General features: G+C 45.1%; 1 protein-coding gene across 1 annotated transcript in view; it reads right to left on the bottom strand.

Annotated features, from left to right (window-relative positions):
* Positions 1-22,158, bottom strand: part of LOC146789811 (netrin-3) — a 181,671-nt gene that overhangs the window by 12,697 nt on the left and 146,816 nt on the right. The window contains exons 4-5 of the mRNA XM_085632167.1: positions 15,918-16,067; positions 15,583-15,636 (exon numbers count right to left, since the gene is read on the bottom strand). Coding sequence (XP_085488293.1) covers positions 15,583-15,636; positions 15,918-16,067 — 204 coding nt within the window. The remainder of the gene's footprint in view (positions 1-15,582; positions 15,637-15,917; positions 16,068-22,158) is intronic.

Raw genomic sequence — 22,158 nt, 5'->3', positions numbered from 1 at the left:
ATGTGTCCCCAAAGTTCCGCCCATACAGGGATGATGCCCTAGCTTGAACTTTAAACATTTCAAGGGGGGCACTTATTATTTTGTGAGTGCAATTCTTCTGTACTTTTAAAATTCCCCCAGCTGCTTGGGTTAATCTTAAGTTGGCCTTGGCCAGTTGTGGACACTTCAACACCCACAGCCGCTTTGGGGATTTATTTAGCTCTTGGGTTGAAGCCCCGTGGTAAATGGGGTGTAGGAAATACTGAGGTATGCTTTATTTCCTGTTCTGTTAAAAGCCTCATAGACTGAGGGTTGTATTTCTATAACTGAGTGTCCTGGACGAAGGGGAGCTGCTTTGCGTAGTCAAGCCAGACAGGCGTGGTTGAAGCTTGTGTCCTAGTGCACATGTAAGTCCATCTGCAAATCGGTGTCTTTTAGGTCATTTGTTCCTCCCCATATGTCTATATTAGTGTGAATTTGTACTGAATCTACATATGCCTGCAGAGTTCACTCCTTAGTTTGTGTGTGAGTTTTTCAAAATTAATATGTGGATCAATGTACATTGCTGATCATCCTCCTGTCTGCACACAGTATAGCGACAACCGTTTATTGTCTCCTATGAGGTCTCAGTTTAGTCCCAAAAATTGAAGCAAAGATAGCGTTAGTCATTTTTTGCAACAATACTTTACACATGGTCAATTATTATGTTCAATGTATTCATGGTGGACCAATGAATCAATCTGAGTGCATGCCATCTAACACTCTATTGAGTAGTCACAATTGTCCCTTCCTGAGAGGAAGCAACAGGTTAAATTAGTTCCTTTTTGAAAGAAATCTACCCACACTGGTAAGATCTTCAGGAATCTCTTTTGTTCTGCCTTCTTCTCAATGTATACTCGGTCCCACTGTATAATGCATTCTTAGATCAAACTATCACACACTGATGACACCTAAATGTATATTAAATATACTTAAAATAGTAATTGAGTTATCCCTAGGAAATTAATATGTCCAAATCCCAAACATGAATGCAGGAAGAACTTGCAAACGAATAGCTCCAAAATACACCTTTTATTTTGGACATAAGTATCCTATCTTGCTTCCATATCCATCTCTGAATTTTGGGGTCAACAGATTTCTGAGACCAAAACTAAAATACACAGGGATCCACAAGACGCTTAGCTCGTTTGAGGGCACAAAGAAAGTCTGTGGTCAGTAGCCATTTTGATCAATTTGAGAAGTTTCCAATAGCCAGCTCCAAGACTACTATAATGCCTTACACACGCCTTCACCAGCTTGCCATATCAAAGAAGCTACAGAGAACACTCATCATATATATGCAGATAATAATGGATTGAAAGAAAGTAAACCTTATCATCTAGGCCAGAAAGTCACTTTGTCTTCTCTCAGTAAGAGAAGGAGGTTCTTTTTTTTTTTTTTTTAGTTTGTCAAATTGAGTACTCGGCCACATTCGTGGCAAGTACCCTGTCTGCCAAACTCTTGCTTCACTTGCTCTGTGTAGAGTCTGGAGAACTACCATGTTTTAGCCATGGAGTCTTGGTTGGCAGAAACCTATGTCCAATAGTCTGACCATACATTAAGCCATCAGTCCTATGATGTCAGACCATCCGCCCCAATTTTCCGATTTCCTTTTTTTTCCTTCTGGGCTGTTAGGGAAAACCTGGCGGTCCCCCAAACAGGAAATGGGATAAATGATGGGGTAAATGCCCCCCACCCCACACACACACAGAAGAGAACAGTCCCACCCCACACACACACAGAAAAAAACAGTCACCGTGTCAGGGACTTTTCTTTTTGAAAACAAATAAACTTTGCTGAGTGCCGTGCTTAATTTGTAACATAATAAGCACCGGTGCCCAAAGTTGTGCTCAGGAGCCCACGGCTGGCACTATGAATATCGGGGTGCCAAAAACCACGGCTGCATGGCTTGATTGCACCTCATACCTCTCTGAAGCACCACCTGACACTGGCTGCCTCTTTACCTTGCTCTTTTCAGTTTTTTCATCCCTGCTTTCTCCCTTTGGCACTGCTTTTCCATCTTTCTTTCTTCCTTGTGGGTTTTCTCTCTTTTTCTCTGGGTGAAAGTCAGCTGAGGAAAAAGAAGGGCCAGCCTCCAAAACTAAGTGCCAGAGAAACCCCACCCGCAACCACCGGCTTAATTTAAGCACTGGCTGAGTGGGCACACTCAACATGGCAACCGTACAGCAAACCTTCAATACCTTCAGTGGAGCCGACATGGCAGTACCTCCTCTGAAATTACAGAGATCCCCGCCTGTCTGGTAGAAATATCTAAATATGGCATGCTGGAGTCTCCCAGACCAGCGGAACACTGCCTTCCACTGTCCGGGCAGACCAGAGTACAGCCCGACGAGGGCTAAATAAGGATCCGAGAATTCGTTTCAAGGCAGCATTGCTAGACTTCCGGCGACTCCATTACCTTGCTTCTGCCCATGAAGCAAATAGAGAACACTTCACTATTCAAGAGGAGGTGCAGATAAGGAAAGCTAAAGGACTTCTTCTCATCTGCTGGTTTAGACTTTGAAAATAAAAGGGCCTCCTGCTTTCATGAACTGTGTCCATATGTCTGTAATTCACTTGGAATAGGGCTTTGACAAATATCTTCATTCAATGTCTTTAGAACCGGGGCCGGACTGAGAAGACAAATCAGCCCTGCACGTGAAAATTGTGACGGCGCAAGTGGCATGTGATGTGGTATATGCAGCGGTGGTGTAAGGCGCAACGAAGAACAAAGTGGTACAACAGCGTAACTTCTGGCGCCCCCTTTTTACGGACATCCTACCCATTGTCTTCTGTAATTTGTGCATCATTGACTGCCTGGATGTCTTGAATATGTAATACCTGTTGTACCACTTTGTTCTACGTTGCGCCTTACACCACCGCTGTATATACCACATCACATGCCACTTGCGCCGTCACAATTTTCACAAGCACTTGTGCACAGTTTCCTATCGGTTACATGTTCATTAATGTAACACAGTGCTTTCTTACCATGTGCTTGTACATATGAAGTTTAATATCTCCAACATGTTTTAATCGATTCCAAATACAAAGTAACCCCTACATGTATACGTCTCCCTACGCCGATTTAATCCTTAGCAATTCTTTTTTGCTTACTTTATTTGTTCCTCTAATGATACCCACATTGAGACATTGTAGTTTGATATAGCTTTTGTTAGTGTGGACCAATAATGCAAGGTACATGGAGGGGCCCCTGTTCTGGATTTAATCTGGAGCTCTCAGGCCTGAGTGCTGTGCTTAAGGGGCCCCCTGCAGCTCAGCCCCCCTCCGCACCGCAGGGGTTGCGGGGACTTGTGTTACGCCACTGACTGTATGATAGTGCAGGATAATACTGCTTAATGCATAACAATGTTGGTTAAAGCATGCTAATGTATCCAACAGTATAAGCCTGCTATATCAGACGTTTGTGGTATGATCCATTGGTGGATGCTGTAGTATTTGATATTTTGCTGCCATTAATGCACACATGGCAGCATCCTGCGAGCCCCCTAGGCCACTTCTGGGCACTCCGACTAATAGGCCACACTTTGTACCGAGTCACATTTTTATAAAAAATTGGTTTTTGTTCCCAGATTTCAATGTCCTTTAGTAGGCCTCTGCTGCTCTGGCTGTTGAGAGCTTCTGTTTGAGAGTGGGCTGGGAGGCAGCCCGGTTGGATTTCCCACAAAACTCCCTGCCAGAAAATTAGAGCAAACAAATCCTTTTAGATCCGCGCCCTCGTGTCTCCGATACTAAAGGAAAACAGGAGGCCTGAGCCCAGGCACTGCCAGCACCGCAAGGGGTGGGTGTCCCAAAGCCTGTCAGGGGAATGGTGCAAGAGAAGAGCCTGTCAGCAACTGGCCTTGTCCTGTGGGAGAGGAATGATGTAAGAGTAGCACCTCTCAGGAACAAGCATTGGCAAAGCCAAGAGGTCTCACCATTGGAACGTTTTGGCTTTGCCAATGTTTTTTTGCCATGCAGCACAAGTTCTACCTCTGCATGCCAACCTATGTAGGTGCACCGCAGGGGACCACATCTTACTCGAGCGGTAGACGCTGCTCCACTAAATTAGGAGCTTTTACCCGAATTCCCCAAATTCTGGAAATAACAAGCTCCTCCTTTTTTCTGTGTTATTGAGGGATATATAAGGGCTATAACAAGGATGATATCCTGGCCTGGAGGGGTGAATTCATATGTAGCTAACAGTTTACAAAAAGGGAATGAGTCTGTTGGTAGAAAATAGCGAATAGTGTCACATTAGTTCCACTATTATTTGTCTATCAAGGTGGTACTAAATTGTAAAGGAACATAATTATAAAAGGTAGGAGAATACAATGATGTCATGGGGATGAGGTTGAAAAACAAAAAGGATAGTTATAACTTAGATGTACTGGTACGTAAAAAAGTCCTCCAGAGGCCCTGCGGTGCATGCTAGTGGTTCATGGGTTCCATTATCCCAAGGTTTTGTGTTTATCTGGTGAGTTGGCCCCACGGGATATTGTTGTTCAAGCAATCTGTATGAGTCTTGAGTCAAAAGACCCACCACTGTTCCCTTCCAAACAGTCTTGAGGCAGAATCCACCACGTCATGTATGTGTCCAAGGATGGCCCACTGGTAATCCTGTGCTGTGTGTTTCTGCTCTAAGTAATGGGTTGACATCTTTGTTGTCGCACTGCCACGCCTTAAAATGCTGCAATGTTCACATATTGTCGTTTTTATCTTTCTGGTTGTCCTACCCTATATAGTCTAGGTTACACAGGCAAGGAGCCCGTTATGCTACCCTTGGAGTGTAACAGTTGGTGACATTTTTCAATTGACAGGTCATATGGTTATTGAAAAAGACTGTTTTTGTTGGTTTTGTCAGATGGCACACACTGCAGCTGCCACATGGGTAATGATCCATGACAGGTGTTATAGTACTCTGTAAAGATGTAATGTCACTCTGTCCCTTTCTGGGATGTGTGGGTACTAACAGGTCTTTGAGGCTTTATCTTGTTTGTGGGAGAACATGGGCATGGTATTGACAGGGACACCCTATTCAGAATGTGCCAATGTTTATTGATGATTTTTGACACCATGTTGGATGCTAGGTTAACCCCTTCCCTGCGGGGGTAATTCCCCCGCGGTGCGGGGGTGGCCCGCGGCGCCGCTGTGCTCGTGACGAGCTCAGCTCATCATGACTCACAGTGGAGATGTGCTCATGATGAATTGAGCTCGTCACGACCCCGCCCACTGATTAATTCTCCCGCACAGGCTGGGAAAATAATCGCGCGTGGGCGGGCTGCGGCCGTTTTGACGAGCTCAGCTCGTCATGAGCACGCAACGAGTTAAAGGTGGTGATGATGCATATTGATCATTCCTAGAACTTTGGAGTGGTAAGTACAACCCCTGATTTATCTTCGGTTTCTTTAACAGGCATAATAATATCCCGGATTCTAACTGTAAACATTCTTCACAGAGTGTGACTACAAGTTCCCCTCTCCCCCGGAGGAACCAAAAGGCAATGTTTTACTGAGTGTTCTTTATTTTAAAAAGTTGCGTAGTATTCTGGAATAACCTCTTTGACCACAGAGTGTTTGGCTTTTTTATGAAGCTCCCTTAGGGAGCCACACTAGATGTGTTCACATAATCCCATGCTTTCACGTCTCTTCACTTGGAGGTGCACACATATAAAAATAATGTCGAAAATTTTGAAAACAAAGGACGGTTTGAACGTACAGCCAGAAGTACGTGTCTTTTAACTCACCACCTTCATTTTATTTTCACAGATTAACTGAATAATTGCCGATCAGGTGAATCAACAATTAGGTTGTAATTGTATCTATTTTATTAAGCATGCAAGTTGTGAGCATACAGTAAAAACAGCAGGAGTGGGCCCAGGGAGTTAGTTTCCCTAGGTCTTGATGAAAAGCCGATAGGGGCACAGCTTGAAACATGTTGACGTTGTAGGAAAGCAGACAAATAATTTCTCCTCCTCTACTTTCTCCTTTCTTAACATACCGATTAGGGAAGAGATTAAAGAGGGCATACCCACTAGCCAGGAATTTTTAGACTTCACCCAACACTCAACCCCCCCCACTCCTATTTAACTACATCTTCTTGATCATTATATAGCAAAAGGAAGTGCTCCCACGTAGTTCATAGGTCACAGCATGCCTCATTCTGCACCGGAACGGGATGCGCCCAATGATGAAGCATGCCACCAAGGGGTAACCCTGGCAAATGAGGGTTTCACAACAAAACTTTCATTTTCTCCAGTGGAAGGTCGACCTTCTGGACTTAGCTAGGTTCCTTTTTGTGAAATTAGGCTCAACATGGAGGATGAACCTAGCTTTTCCTATCACTCCCTCTTGTTTTTGGTACAAGTCCAGAAACAGAGATGATGATGGTGCAAGAGCACTGGCCGGCTAGAACAAACATTGGCAAAGCCAATAGGTCGTGCCTATGTGAGATTTATTGGCTTTGCTAAGGTTTTTAGCTATCTTCAAATGGCTGAAAGTAATGTAAAAAAGAACTGTCTGACATAGTCAGCATGGTCTGCAGTATAGCGCTTTGAAAAACAATTCCGATATGCTGCACTGAAGCTAGCGTTGCTGTATAATATGGCTAAAAAACATTGAAAAGGCAAATACATCTCGCATAGGTGAGACCTATTAGCTTTGCCAATGCTTGGTATGGAATGCCGTATGGTAAAGTTATAAGTATTTATATAGCGCTAATGTTATAGAATAGAGAATGCCCTTGCCAAGGTTTTAGTGTCTCCAGATTCAGACGCGTTTTAGGGCCATACACAAACTGTGAAAATGTGACATATAATTGCGCTGAATGTAATATAACTTGTAGGTAGACAGGAAAGTTCAATAGGTTACAGCTTTTATTACAGTGATGCTTTAGACAATGTGTTACTTTTGGTGCAATGGTCACAAAAGAAACAAAATAGCACTCCTGACTGCTTCTTTAGTAGTAAAATATATCAATAATCGGTGTTCAGTGGGTTTCCTAGACCTTTGGCCCCTGTGGCACTGCACCTGCTGCACCATTGAAATCATGACCCTAGTGGCTGCAAGATAACTGCACTTGTGACTGCTTGTCTAGTAGTAACATGTAGCAATAATCGGTGTACAGTGGATTTCCAAAGGCTTTTGGCCACTGTGCCACTGCACCTGCTGCACCGTTGAAACCATGACCCTCGTGCCGGCAACGGAAAATGAGGAAATTGCTTATATCCAGTAATGTATGTGTTCCAAAAAAAAGGCACAATTGGAGAGGGAATACATAATTAATGTGCAGCTAAACAAACACAAAAGCTTTCATAAAAAGGGCCTTTAAACTTATCCAACTTTCCAAAACGAGTTGCTACAGATGTCTTTAATAAAGCATATACTTTACACATCAAATTTAAAACCAAGCATTGTTAAATTGTGTTACAATGTGACTGGCTCTTTTCCGTGAAAGGACCTTATCCTGTGCTTGACAGTGAATTGTCCATAAACAGTGTACATTTCCCAAGATCACCATATGTCAGGATGAAGTTGAGACTGAAATGCGGTTTTGTACTTTGTTCCTAAAACGGTAGTTCCACAAATTCAATGGACTCACCAAAAAAAGAGGAATGTTGCAAAAAGTATGCAAATGTTTTGTGCGAATGAAGAACAAAATATCTTTTGAGTTGACTATGTCTAAAATAAATTTTTTAAAAGGGCACAAGCAGGCTTCATGGAGAATACGCTGCATTGCTCTTTCCTATTAACGCTCTCACTTTGAAGTCAGCAGAAAGCAAAAATAAGACACCAGGCTCCCACGAAAACACAGCTTGACATTTGACCTCTGTCTTTGAATGCCCAGGAAATGTGACGAGATAAGAACAAGATTCAAAGGCCTGTTTATTTCAAAAAAGGAGATTGTGGAAGAAATCTGTAAAAACGGCTTTAGCATGGGGAGGTACGAACTCTGCACAGTCTAAATCAAATAAAGCCAGCAATTAGAAAGCCAGGAAACTGAAGATACAAACCACAAAGCCAATAGCAAGCCATGGGAGGAATGCATTTCTAGGTCAACTTTCTGAAAGTCCCCAAGATGTCTTTTCCATATCAGAGAGCTGAGCTGTCTGGTAGGCAGCGACCTAAAAAGTGATTGCGTCTTTGAATTTGTAGAGACGTATGCAAGACAGTGGTGAACCACTGTGTGTGCTTGGCATGATGCAAGAGAGCTGGCAGTAGGTCACCAAACCTAAAATGGTGGCTGGGAGTGACCCTCGTAGTCACTTATATTTGGGCTCTAATTGGGCTATATTTAAACAAGCCCAACTACAAAACGGCCGGTACCTGGCCAGCCCTGCCCCTCCCAATCTGCCCAGGGGGCAGACCTCCCTGCACTCGGCTGCCCCCCAAACCCCCCCTTGTACATTTATGTGTGCAATGGAACTGGAAATGTACTGCCTTTATTTGATAAAACAAGGTACCAATTTCTATGTGTGTGTGGAATAGAGCAAAACCGTGGCCAGCGCTTGTGAGTGGGGAATGGTTCATGAAACAGTGATCAGTCGCAGTGTCCAGAAACAGGCCATTTTGTGAGTGTGCACTAGATTGGTGCAAAAGTGCAGCCTTCCCGGAAACAGAAACCAAGTCCTGTGTTGAAAGGAATTAGTACAAGAGCACAGACTGCCCACAAAGAGGTCGTTTCTAGTCTGTGTGGACAGCAGATGAAGATTACTGGTGACCCAAAGAGAAAACATTTTCTCTTTGCTGGGAATGGTGTGAGAGCGCTGCCTGTCTACGCGCAGAGTATGTGTGGTGAGCGATGGAGGGCACTGGCGCTCGAACGCCCTTTTTTCAAAGACGACCGTGAATAATAATAAGGAAGAAAATCATATTTAAAAAATGCAGACAGCCGGGAAAAATGTAAAAAGCCACAGAAATGTGGCGTAAAATGTCTCAGGCTGAAAATGTGGCCTCCACCCCAGAGAGAGGGGGGCAGCGTGGAGAGGGGAGTTCTTTAATGAAATAAAAAAGCGGAGAAGAATAAAATCCAGCAACATTTAAAAAATCCAGCAACCACAAAGGCAGATTGTACTGCATTACCGAGCCGGGGCCTGCATTAAGAGCCAGGCACTGTCACACCCGGTGCCCAGGCTCTGGGTGGGACAGAGTCTAGGTCTTAATTCAGGCCCCGAATTGGCTCTGCTGTTACCTTGTTATCCTCTCCACTGTGGCCTTGTTTGCCACTACCTTGTCAGCAGTTCAATAGCCCCCCAAAATACTATTACCTCGTCACCATTACTAAGTTATCACCTCTATCGCGCCCAATTCTCCTATGACTAACTTTATCACTGACCCTTAATTTAACAATTTTTATTTACACTTAACCTAAGCCTAACCTTTCCCTTACCACAATACTAAACCCAAATCTTTGCTTTGCCTAACTCTAAACCTATATCTATTTGTTACCCTAACCTAAACCGTACATTAACCCTATCCCTTACCCCTACTCCAACACAAAACCTAAACCTACGCACTAACTTAGTCTTTCCTTTAACCCCTTGTGTGCCCCGCCCTTTCCCCGCCCTGTGCCGGGCGTTGAATTAGCGGGCGGGGTTCATGACGAGATAGTCTCGTCATGGGCACAGCGCAACCGCGGCCCATGACGAGACCATCTCGTCATGGGCACTCAAGGGGTTAACCTACCCTAAGCCTAAACCTATTCCTTCCTCTTTACCATGGGTCTACCCTTATACTTACCTTTGACCGTACTTTATCCCTTCCTCTAACCCTGCCTTAACCTCACTCTAGCTCTAAACATATCCCTTATCCTTACTTTACTTATTGCACTCAAGGTAACCATAATGACAAGATAACCATGATGACGAGTTAATGGTGTCTAGACAAAGGTAAGTGACAAAGTGAAGCTAACAAGGTAATTGTCAAACAATGTAATGTAGATGAGGCCCAGGTTAAGTTCGAAAGCCAAGTACCTTCTAGACAGTGCCGGCTGCAAGACTCTGCCAGTGGCAAGACCGAAGATGATTCTAGAAGCCCGGGCTACTGCTGTGGCCAGGACATGTTGTGGCCATGTGGCACACAGCTCAGATCCAGGCAGGGGGCTGACAGCCACTGCTAGGGTATTCTGAATGGAGTAACCATTGAAATCACAGGACTGGCTACACGCCCGAACACCTGCCGTTCAGAGGGCTAGCTATAATACCTTTCAACTCCCAGGAAAAAAACCTGAAAAGTGGCATTTTTTCAGTCAGTGGTCGTCACTCAGGGCCACATCCCAGTCCATGGTTTTCGCCTGGGCTCCATCTCAGATAGGCATCACAATTAGGGCATCTCACAATAACAAAAAGCAATGGGTTGAATCCCCAACTGGGCCCACTGAGACAGTCTCGCCACTGCCCATCCAAGGGCCAAAGCCTAGTCGCAGCTGGGAACAGACAACTCCTACAAGGGTCAGCCAGTGCTCGACCCTGGCCTGCTGAAAACCCCTTTTTGTCATGCAGCTTCTTGGGAGTGTTAGAGGTCCACCACATCAGTAGTTTTAGATCCCAGGGTAGTTTCCAGGTGCAGGGCTAACCCCAAAGTACAGAATTAAATATGGAGATGTGTAGCGACAGGACAGGAATAATGCAGGGACCCATTGCTAGGGACAGTCCAAATCTGCAGGGCAAACTCAAAGGGAAAAACAAGCAGATGTCTTCACCTTAGACTTTGACCATTTTCAGAACTTCACAAAAAGTTTGGAAATTGTAAACTTAGCATATATTTTCTGTTTGTACATTAATTTTCAGGAGGAGATAAAACCTACAAATGCATTAGAAAGGAAAGAGGAATGACTGGAGCCAAGTAAGTCAGACCACAGCAGCAATCCACTGAAATGAACAACAGAGCTAGCACAGACAGAGGCACTAGTTTCTTATTACGGCAGCTTGAGTGAGTTGCACGCTGGGCATCTGAACTGTAAACCCTGCTAGAATCACTCAGTCACCCTGTGAAAGTTCTCTTCTACTTTGTAGAACATTGATACAGTACACTTTGGAATTTTTTGGAGTGGTCTCTAGAAACCGGTTGTAATTGAATGGGTCAAGCGCTTAGGTGCTCCTGGGGGAACAACAGAAGCAAAGGGGTCTTGAACCACGTTGTGAGAGAGCTGAAAAGACCCAGGCATCAAAACGCAGGATGACGATATGTGTGAGCTAGGGGCAGAGAGACTACACCAAGACAAACAAGCATTGGCATAGCCAATAGGTCTCGCCTTTGGGACCTTATAAGTGTTTAGCCATGCAACAGTTGCATAACTAAACACTTATAAGGTCCCAAAAGCGAGACCTATTGGCTATGCCAATGCTTGTTTTAACTGCTGCAATCTATTGAAGCCTCAAGGAGAACATCAGTGCGGCCGCGAAAGTGATCGCGATCAAACATCAAAGCGGCTGCGAAAGTGGAAGTATTCGCGGTAAAGCGCGACGCGCGCGCCCGCGCACATGCACTGTAGGTCTAGGCTGGCCTGGTAGCACTTTTTGGAGCCCTCACAAAATGTATCGCCAGACCAGCGCATGCGCTGGGTCAGGCGAGACCTAAAAGGAGATGCAAGGAGCCGGGCAAAGAACCTTACATTTTTCATTTGCTTGTTTTGCTAAACCTAAAGTAATGTTGGAAATAAATATTCTGAGTGTAGTTTGATGTATTAGTTAGATTATTTTGGTGTTACTTTAAGATCGTCGTTTCTGTATAGTTCTTTGATTGTCCCCATCGTTTAGGTATTTTTCCGCAGAAATTTTAATCAGGATATGTACTAGCCTCCGCCCACCTCTGGGCACAGCTGGGAGCCTGTTTGGACCTATGTGTGAATGCAGGAGAGTTTACAAACGCCAAAGCCCTGTCCAAGGCTGTGCTCTTGACAGAGGCTGGCTCTGCCCAGCTGGGTCACCCTGCAATGGATTGGCGTACCACTGCCCACTGTTCTGGTACTACTGCAGAGAGATACATGTGCTCCAGATGCCTCCACTTCGCATACACCCACCATCCCAAACAGCGTGCTTGTGGGTAGACTGGGAGTTGGGAATGATAACCTTACCTTTCACACGAAATGCATAAACCATGCTCTACTGTGCCCCCTGCTGGAGGGTACTGGCACTACCAAACAATGACTTCACTCTATCTAGATCTCCCACCCCACACATGCTGGGCAGGGGTGTGGTTATCAATGGTGCAGTGGGCTTCAAGGTGCAAGACGTCAACTGCACCTCAATTTGAGCAGTTTTTTTTTTACTACCATAGGGTGCGAGCCCACTGTCCTCGATTACACTTGGGGTCTCCGGCACACTTGCCGGGTCTACAGAAACGGTAAAGTGCAATCAAGAGAGCTCATGCTCCACTTCTTGTTGCACCTCCTGCTGGAGAGGGAGAGATGTATGTGGGGGAAATATCCCGGTGTCTTGCATACAGCCCTCCCGTGCACCGCACAGGGGAAGGCTAGCACCGCATTAACTGTCGACTCGGAATCAGTTTTAGTCCCTGTAGCATTCTACCTTCTGCTGCTGGGAGGCTCGGCCTGCTGCAATGGTATGCTCCCAAGCAGCCAAACTGCTTGCACCATTTCCCTGCTGCGCCACCTGCTGGGGTGGCAGGGAATGCAGAGACCTCTTCATTGGAAAGGAACATTACATTAATCCCTTAGTAGGGAGCTACAGTAATCAAATTTCAGTTAATTTCATTGTATGTTTATTTCTGTGATTCTATCATGGGTTGTGAGATATAATCCCAGCAAACATTTCATTAGTACTAGAAGGAAGGCAGAAGGCTTGGGTGGTCATAGCAACATATTTAAATCGTTCTATGTATATTTATACATGTAATATTTTGTAAAGTGCACGTTCACCCGTAGCCATCTTGGCGCTGCATAACAGATGTTTATTGTTACCCAACTCAACGGTACTCATTTTATCGACCTCAGATGGATGAAAGTTTGAGTGATCTGACCGGGATTTGAACCTGTGACCATGAGGTCGAACACAGGTCCCTGCAGTGGACGCATTAGTCGTTTGAGCTACCGGACCCGGCTATTTTTAGGTCTCGGGACCATCCGGTCGGCAGACCGGAAGTCCGGAGATTTAATGTCATTGAGAAGAGGGGCTTGCACCCGCCCCTCTTCTCTCCTGTTCTCCATTGGCTGGCCTCTTAAATGCTGGCCAGCCACTGGAGAAGAGGTCCAGTCACTCCGTTGAAGCCCCGTCTTTTTCGGATCGGGGGGCGTGTTTTTTGCGAGAAGTCTCAGGGAGGAGACAACAGCAAAACACGCCCCCCAAATCCGAAAATGAGGCTCCCTTTCTCCGAGGCATTTTTGCTGTGCCTCGGAGAAAGGCGGTCCATACCCAAGGGTTGGCATCGTATTGCACTGCCCAGCATCACACGGCTTCTTTCCCCCTCTCGCTGAGCTGTGAACCCTCACCACGGAGGGAGAGGGCGAAGGCGAATCCCCTTCCCAGCGACACCAGCTGGCGGTCATGAGGCGGGGTCAGATACCCCCGAGGCGATGGAATGCTGACCAGGGCCCGACGGGCCGCGAGGGACACGGGGGCAGGCGGCTGTGGGGGATCAGGTGAGACCCGGTGGCACTAGAGCACTCCTTCCCACGATACAGGATGAAAGATGAGTGCTATTCTGGACTGAGCGACGGGGTGCGCGTGGAATAGGATGCGAGCTCTTCACTGTGTATCGTAAACTGTTTTATTTTCTTTATCAGCAGCTTTTAACGTGCCCACTGCGAGTTGCACTATAATTAATTTGTATTCCATTGGTGTTTATGTAGCGCCTTCAATAACCTCTGTGAGACCTGAAGCACTTTCTGGGTGGTCAGAGTACGTCTCTGTCTTTATATAGATCTATAAAAGCGCGCAGTCTGAAGCAGCCTTAAATCAGACATGTGGGCGCTATATAAGACACAAAGGCATGTGTAATTGTGTACTCTTCGAATTCCGCAGTTTTAGTTTCTTTGCTGTGTCTCCCTGGCGCTCGTGGTTTGTTTTGCATTTTCTACACATGTACAGTGCCTAGAAGCGGCCCGGATGCAGGGCAATTGCCCGAGTTCAAAAACAAAATTCGGACGTTAGCTCAGTCAATAGATCATAGTGGGCCTTCCTTCAAATTACTAAATCTATATATATTGTGTGCATTGTTGCTTCTTTGTAGTGCCTAAAACTCTCCAATACACCGTGTGGGTGCTACACACATATGTAGTGTATACATACATAAATCCGGTGTCCATCGGCTATTAGAATCGGGCTGCAAAAAGTTTCGGGTGACGGAAGAAAGATTTAACGGCCTTGGATTCACAAATTACTTTGGTTTGTTTTTTTGTTACATTACTTTATTGAAGTTTGGGTGACAATCAGTTTGACTGATAAGGGTTTTTATGTATCCGGAGGAAACTATATTGAAAATGTACTAGAGGTCTGTTACTTTGCAATTCAACGAAAGCACCCCGGATTAGTACGGCAGCGATTTCATTTCTTTGGAAGGAAATGTCGTGGGAGGGGGCGCTTGCTTGGTCACAGCTGTGCCGATTGTTAGAGAGTAGAACAAGCATTTACAATGCAACGGTCTCGGCATTGTTAAAGTTAGAGCTATTGGCATTGCTCATGACAATGCCGTTTCTTTAAATGTTTTAAAAACAAAAACATAAACAAAAATAATGTCAAGAGCAATGCCAATAGCTCTAACTTTAACAATGCCGAGACCGTTGCATTGTAAATGCTTGTTATACATTGAAGACATGAATGAAGGGAAAGAGGGTTCAAAGGCGCGGATTGATGAGCCCTGGTGGACCTAATAGTGCTGCCCTATACTGGACAGGCATAAGGCGCTGCAGGTTAGAATTGAGAATGATTAAGAGAAATCTCGCAGGCACAGATATTTACATTTAAGGTGCACAGTTTGGAGCTGTGTGGCGGGGTTCCAGAAATCAGTCTAGGGGGTTAGAAGTGAGGTGCGTGTGCAGACCCAGCTATGAAAGGGTGTGCTAGACGTCAGAATTGAGATGCACTGACGGAGCCCAGAGGGGGTGCCAGTTCTAGATTAGCAGAAGGGGAACTGATGTGCATTACCCAGTCTTGGCACCAGAGTCCTGCAAAGTCTCTAATGTTCACATGTACTAAACCTCGCTCTAAGAGAAGCTTTTTTTAAAATAGAAAAAGCAGTATTTAACTGAAAGGCTGCTCTGGAGTGAGGGCTGCTGGCAGGGACACTAGATCGCAGACAAAGAAATCTTGGCGGGTAAAAGAGGCGCTTCAGGCAAAAGCATACATACTAAGACTTTCTGTCAACTTCCCTGGGTGGTTTCCAAAAAATAAATGGGATTTTAAAACCTCATTTGCAAATATTTCTTTCTGTATTTTTTCCATTGTTCATTTTCCATGACCAAGTTTGGAGATCGCGAAAAAGGTGGCGATGGTCTGTCTCCTTCTCGGAGGCCTCGTCTGGGAGGAACATTTCTATGCTACAGGTGACTTGGGCCAGAACCGAGACAATCCCACATGCAAGCCCCTTACAACCAGGAGTAGTGACTTACTTGTTGGCTCCTCGGTGCTGGTGACCACAGGGGTTGTGATAATAGCTGGGATCTCTGGAAAGAAATACAGGCAGTCAGGTGGGAAGTTCAGGCGAGTACTAGGCGCAGGCAGAAAGAAGCAACTAGCCGCAGCAAAACAGTATAGCACACTGAAAGTACAAACATGCTACAGGCAGGAAAAATAATGCTTTACAGGAAAAGGACATAACAGGCAGGAATAATGCATTAACTTTGGATAATTTTCACAGATGGCAGACAGCGTCAACCCCACTACTCAAGCACAACTACAGAACTCTACTGTAGTTTAAATGTAAACACATGGGCACACAACTCACTGATGCAGGGGGCCACAGGCGACCGGCTTTGCTGGTAGCCCTTGGCACAGCGGTTACAGGTCAACCCCGTGACGCCATCTTTGCAGGGACACTGGCCGGTGGTCTGATTGCAGGTCTTGCCAGCTGCGCCAACAGGATGACAGTCGCATGCTGAGTGGAGAAAGGGCAGAGGATTACTTGGGGAATACATACTGGTGGCATGCCAGCAAAGTGCAGATGCAAAGACACATTGTAAACACACAGGTGGCAAGCAATTCATTCCTCCTTTGTTCAAAGTAAGAAAGCTCAGTGACAGACAACATATATGGAAACAGAAGAAAACCAACGAATGGTTGTCATTTCATGGAGTCTTAGCAGAAAATAATGGTGGTTGTAAAGGCTGGGTGTGTAATTTATTTCATGCACAGACAAGTTAATTATTATAGCCTGATATTTATTTGCCCAAAAAGATACACAATAAGAGAGAAATTATATAAACACACTGTGCCATTCCTTAATTACACACAATTTATTCTATGCAATAACATTGCATGGATCAAAATACCTGGGGTGTAACTTACTTCTTGCATTTATTCCATGGATTAATGGAGCGAGATAGAAATTATGTGGGGTGTCATTTAAGATGAGGAGTGATAGAGGGGACAGAGGTACGAGGGATGTTAAGTATCAGAGGAAGTCTTTCTATGCATTGATAAAATAACATTGAAACCATAGGAATATTCTGTCAGTCACTTATTACCTTTATTATCTATTATATGCGTTTATTCCAAGCAATGCTGTTAGGTAGGACTGGAATATCTCGGGACACACGGTTTTATTGAAACTAAAATTATTGTAGCCAGTTCAGACACATGATCTCCCACAAGAGTATAGGTATGCGTACAAGATGGGGGTTCACTCTAACTCCTTTTCTGACAGAACTAGGAAAATAATTTAGGAGCAAAATTGGCAGGCACGCGCACTGTAAAAGATTCATCTTCATTTTAAGTAATCAAACAAATGAGTGGATTGACTTATCAATAGGTGATTCTCACTTTCTGTTGCGCCTTGTCAAGGCACTATAGGTCACTTTGTTCGGAAGGCTGTGGCCGGTAATCCATTATAACCAAGACCACTCGAATAATGCGATTCTGCGGCAGTGGTGTTTTCCACATAATTTGGTCCTCCTCGTCTCATAATTCCAAGTGGTTTTATTTATAAGGCACTGATTCAGGTAGAAGAGAACTGCTTGGTTGTTAGTATTACATGCATGTATTCGATTCACTAATAAGGATTTATAGCGCTTTCTGGAGATGTTGTTTATTCCGTGCATGGTTACATGGAGATGGAAAGCCATGTTTCAGGACGTTCTTTAATCCATGTAACTGTATAGTCATGTGGAAGGGATAGAAATGCCGTGGGTACTCATATTGGTCAACTCACACTTATTTGGCAAGAGTCACCCTCTTTTCAATACTACACATCCTCCTAAAAAGCGACATGCCTCAAGAGACTTCCATTCCCTCACCCTCTCTAAAAACCTGCCTCACCCTCCCTAAAATGTTTCTTTTCTACAGTCACTTTAAGAGGATCACCCTCTTAAACATCTTGCCTCGCCCTCATTCGTGAGGCAACTGGTTTGCACTTTGCAGCTATGGGTGGTATTAATTCTTAACGGTTCCACAGTGAGATGTTATCACCTGGGGATGTGAGAGACATCCGGAGAAGGAGGTTCTCCACAGAAAGTATTAGTGTGTGCCAACGCCAAAGGGGCACTCTTGATTCGTGAAGGGTGGCCAAAGGGGCCCTCTTGATTCGTGAAGGGTGGGGTGTCTGACTCCCCACTGGTGGTCCTTCCAGTGCAGCGCCGCGGGTCTCGTGGTGAGACCGAGATAATCTGGGATTTAAACCAACACACGCCAGGCCCTGATTATTTTTAGTGCAATAACAGGGCATTGCTGCAGGCCCGCCTTGTTAAATAAAACGGGGTAAAGGGGGGGGTTGAATCACAAGGGGGGGTTGGGCTGAACGAGGCCCGACCTCGTCTTGCTCTGGGCTCCCCAGGTTAAGCTGCTATTTATTAGCGGCCCTGGCCCACACAGCTGTCAGCCATCAGTGCAAGGCCGGGACTTGTGTGCCCGCCATTTTGTCCGTGACAGGGCGTGCTCTGCCGCAGCTGCTGGAGGCGGGGGAGGGAGGGGGCTGGCTGGAGCCGGCCGTGTGAAAAATGGGAGGAATTTTAAAGGGGCTCAGACACCGCAGCTGGTCGTGTCAATTAGCCAGTCCCAGGCCAGCAAGGCGGGTGTGGGGGGCGCTCGTTAAGGCTCATTAGAGGTAACTAATTGCAACCTTGTGAAGGGATAAAAAAAAATAGAAAAAAAAATCAAACAGGGCAGGGCGGAATGGATACCAGCGGTGGTTTGTTTTAGTGTGGGGAACATGTGGCAAGGAGGGGAGCTGGTGCGTTCCCCACAGCTGCAGAGCTAGTTTTATGTATTTGGAACTTGCATGTAGCATTAATGCCCCTTCTTAATAAACACTTATAACTTCTAAGCACTGTCGATTTCAGAGATAAGGGAACTCGGGTAAAGAAAAATAAAGTAATTAATCATTGTACACAGAATTTAGTCAAGTGGAGAACACAGCCCAGCCTTAATCCAAACCCTACAACCTGTCTATTAGGTAATATATTCCCCTTATATTAGGGTATGGTAATAACAGCAGCATGGCCTTGGGTACCTGGAACTCCTTTTGTCTCTGAGGAGGAGGAAGTAGGAAGGAACATCCAGGGCACAAGTCCTAAAAAAAGAAGTGGGGGGACGCTCCAAGTTAGGTGGTGTCACCGGAAGTGACCTCACAGCCGGAAGTGACGTCACGAGATGGAGTCCCCACTAATTAACAAAGGTTAGAAGGCGATGGGGGCAGGTTCAAAGGGCAAAGGAGAATGTTTACGTTGGAATTAGTCACCGTATTGACACTCAAAGGAGCGGGGAAATTAAAGATGCGCTTGTTCGGTGCGTATTTATTGCCCACAGTAAATTTGCCGGTCTCCGTCTGAAATGCATAAACACATACTGACCTTTCCTAATATAGGGCCACGAGCGCCCGTCTGTCATACTGAACGGCTCCATCAACGTGAAACAACTTAAAGAGTTCTATTCGCCCTCTCTCGATAATAGAAGGTTAGGTTTGGTGAGTGCTGAGCGCGCGCGCAGGCTCGGGTACCGGCTCCATCTTTTGGGCAGGGTGGACGGCGTCCACCCGGTAAAAACCCAGTAAAATAAGTGGGGGGACGCCGTCCACCCGCGTTGTACCCCGACTCGAGCCCTGGGAACATCTTAGGTGACCACTAAAAGTAAGATTGCCGAAACCTATGCTGCAGAGTGACCAGGGCAAGCTAAGCGTTCCTCTAATTCCTTACCACATCACCACAATATTTTCATCTCTAACCGTTCATTTTATATTCTATTGTTTTTTTTAAATCACAGTTAGGTCGACTGACGGGAACTAAGCCATAAAGACCTAAAAAACAGGAACACTGTAGAAAACCCCCAAGGTTTGGCTTCCTGTTACGTGAATTAGTGTCACCGCATCTGCTGGGGAATTTAGACAATATGTGACTAGTTTGCGAATATGGCCAGTAGGACCAAGAAAAAGTCAGGCAAGTGTCAGGGTTTGGCAGTGGTGTGCCTGACTTGTGATCTTATGACAGAGATTTGTATAGTGCAATGTATTATGCTACCACCCTACATGCTTTCAGGGAACCAGCATGTTGTTCAATTTCCCAATATCTCTAAAGAGGTCATTCCATATGGTCTTCCTTAGCAAAGGGACGGTACATCAGCACTGGAGTTTACTAACCATCTTTAAATTACACCCAGCATATACAGCCATATTGGGGCCATCACAATAAAGAAAAAAAAATTGATAAAAGCAAAGGAAAAATCCAGAAAATAAGAAGGTACCCTTCGCAGAACTTGTGGCGATTGCCATTTTCCTCCATGTGGAAGTGAATGAAGCTAGCTACATTATGGTAGAAAACAGTTGCAGGTGAGCCGTGCCTGTCCCATCCAGTCTAATCCCTTTCGTGCCTACGCTTGACAACACAGATCCTACTCCAGTTTTACTCTGATTTCATTCTGCAATTACTACCGCTAGACCAGTGTCAGTTCCTTTATGAATTCCGTTGCTGTTTACAATTCTGTCCCACAACTGATTTTAGGATCCGAATACTCCCAGTCTGGTTCGTGCCCCAACACAACCCAAACGAGGCACCCACAGAACTCACGTGGATCATGAATTTAGTGGAACATTTTTATTATGCCATGTCAAAACATACTCATGTTTAAAACACATTCAAGGAAGGAACATACTTAAGGTCAAATAATAGCAACACATCATGAAGAATTAGGCCCTCATGGTAAGGAAAACCACTACACAAGGAGTAATTGGCCAGCACGTCGCCGGATCGATGCAGGGGCCTGACCATGGTGGCCCGTGTCCTAAGTTTTGCGCCCCCCTATGGGGGGCACTCTGTCCATAGGCTTCCTCCAGAGTGCAGGTTTTCCATCATGCATGGAAACTAAGACAGCTACAATTTATAGAGAAGTATACACCTACAACAAATCCTGGTGGTAGGGTTAAACAACCTGACAAAGGTCTGCAGCTTAGAGAAATATCCTATTTGCTGTGCACTTTTGATAACTAACATGCTTTTTTAAGTACTTGAAGAACCTCCTTTGTAGCACTACACTCTAATCCAAGGATACTCAAAATATGGCCCGAGGGCCACATGTGGCCCTCCTGACCTTTACATGCGGTCCCCTGTTCTGCTGTTTATTTGACGTAGCAGTAACATTCAGAAAGCTTTAAACCAGTAAGTATTTATTAACACATTAACTGAAGGATAAGTACAAAAAAAAAAGAAGGGGTCCTGCATTACTTATCTTAGAAAACCCCTTCATTCTAAAGACATTTTGCACCAAACATAAAAATACGACTAAGGCTCTTCAAAATTAAAAAAATGGAGAAGAGGCCAAGGCACCGGAGACAGGTTTGGGCCTGATCGGACCGGTCAGGTTCAGTGGCCTCATTTTGAATTTCGTGGTCTACGGCGCGCCACATGACAGGTGGGGTCACCTGGGCAGTCGCCAGGGGCGGCAGGACACGTTAAATATTGGGAGTTTACCTGCTCACTCATCGCTGCCTGGTTGCCCCTGGCGACTGCCGAAGAGGCCCTGGCCCCTATTGAGCACCAGAATTATTATTTTCCACCCGTGATTATTGCTGTACTGAAAGGCATTTTTTTTAAAGGGATAGTTTTCAAACATGAACTTGGAAACATTCATGCCTTCACAGCTCTGACAACAATGCCATCAGTAAGCAAAGACACAAGTCAGTTGTCATATGCATCCTCTATGTGGCCTAGGTTATTATACATGTAACATAATAGTTTATTAAATTAAATACTACAGGTTTTGCACACTGCACATCCTGAACTCATATTTGAAAGTGCCCTCATGTGTGACAATGAAGAAAAACAAAGCAAAGTGAAATAAAACAATTGCCTAGGATTACACAGTTTGGTCAAGTGAGGAAGACGGGATTGTGCCAAGGTTTGATTCCTGCTTCTAACCACTCTGAATATCAACAAATAGGAGACTAAAAGCAGAAGGAGATTGTGAGGCATAAGATTCTATTTAATTCCAGTTCAATAATCAAGTTACCTCCTTTGTTCTCTTGACTCACCAAAGGTAGCAATCACAGGCAGAGAAGGCTGCCCTCAGGGTGCAGTAAAGGGGTAGCGGCCTAGATACAGCATAAAACAGTATTGTCAAATCACAGACTCTTCTAGAGACTACAGGCTTAATTTAGAGTGCAGTATAGGATGAAAGTCTTTCCCTTGTGCTCACCTGCCACCACCCAATGCCCTCGCCCGTATCCTGCTGGCATCAATGCTACCCTCAGTCACACCTCAAACCATCCTTTTTGGCCCCTGGGAGCATGTTTGTGAGTACCCATGCTCTAATCCCTCCGTCTATGAAACAGTTACCCTAGTGTTAAGGAGAGGCCATAACACACAGCACAACCATTCAAGGAGTTGCCTTGCACCACAAGAATGCACAAGGGATCTGGGCTCCACGTTACTTGAAAAGCTATTTTGTTCTCCTCAGGCTTTCTTAAAATAATTTTAAAGTTATTTTTTACATAATTATTTGAACAGAAAAACTGCACAAAACAAAAGCAATAGTAGGACAAAGGC

The sequence above is a fragment of the Triturus cristatus genome, chromosome 10, assembly GCF_964204655.1.
Source record: "Triturus cristatus chromosome 10, aTriCri1.1, whole genome shotgun sequence".
NCBI lineage: Eukaryota > Metazoa > Chordata > Amphibia > Caudata > Salamandridae > Triturus > Triturus cristatus.
The sequence above is the reverse complement of the archived record's forward strand: the minus strand, read 5'-3'. Positions and strand labels throughout refer to the sequence as shown.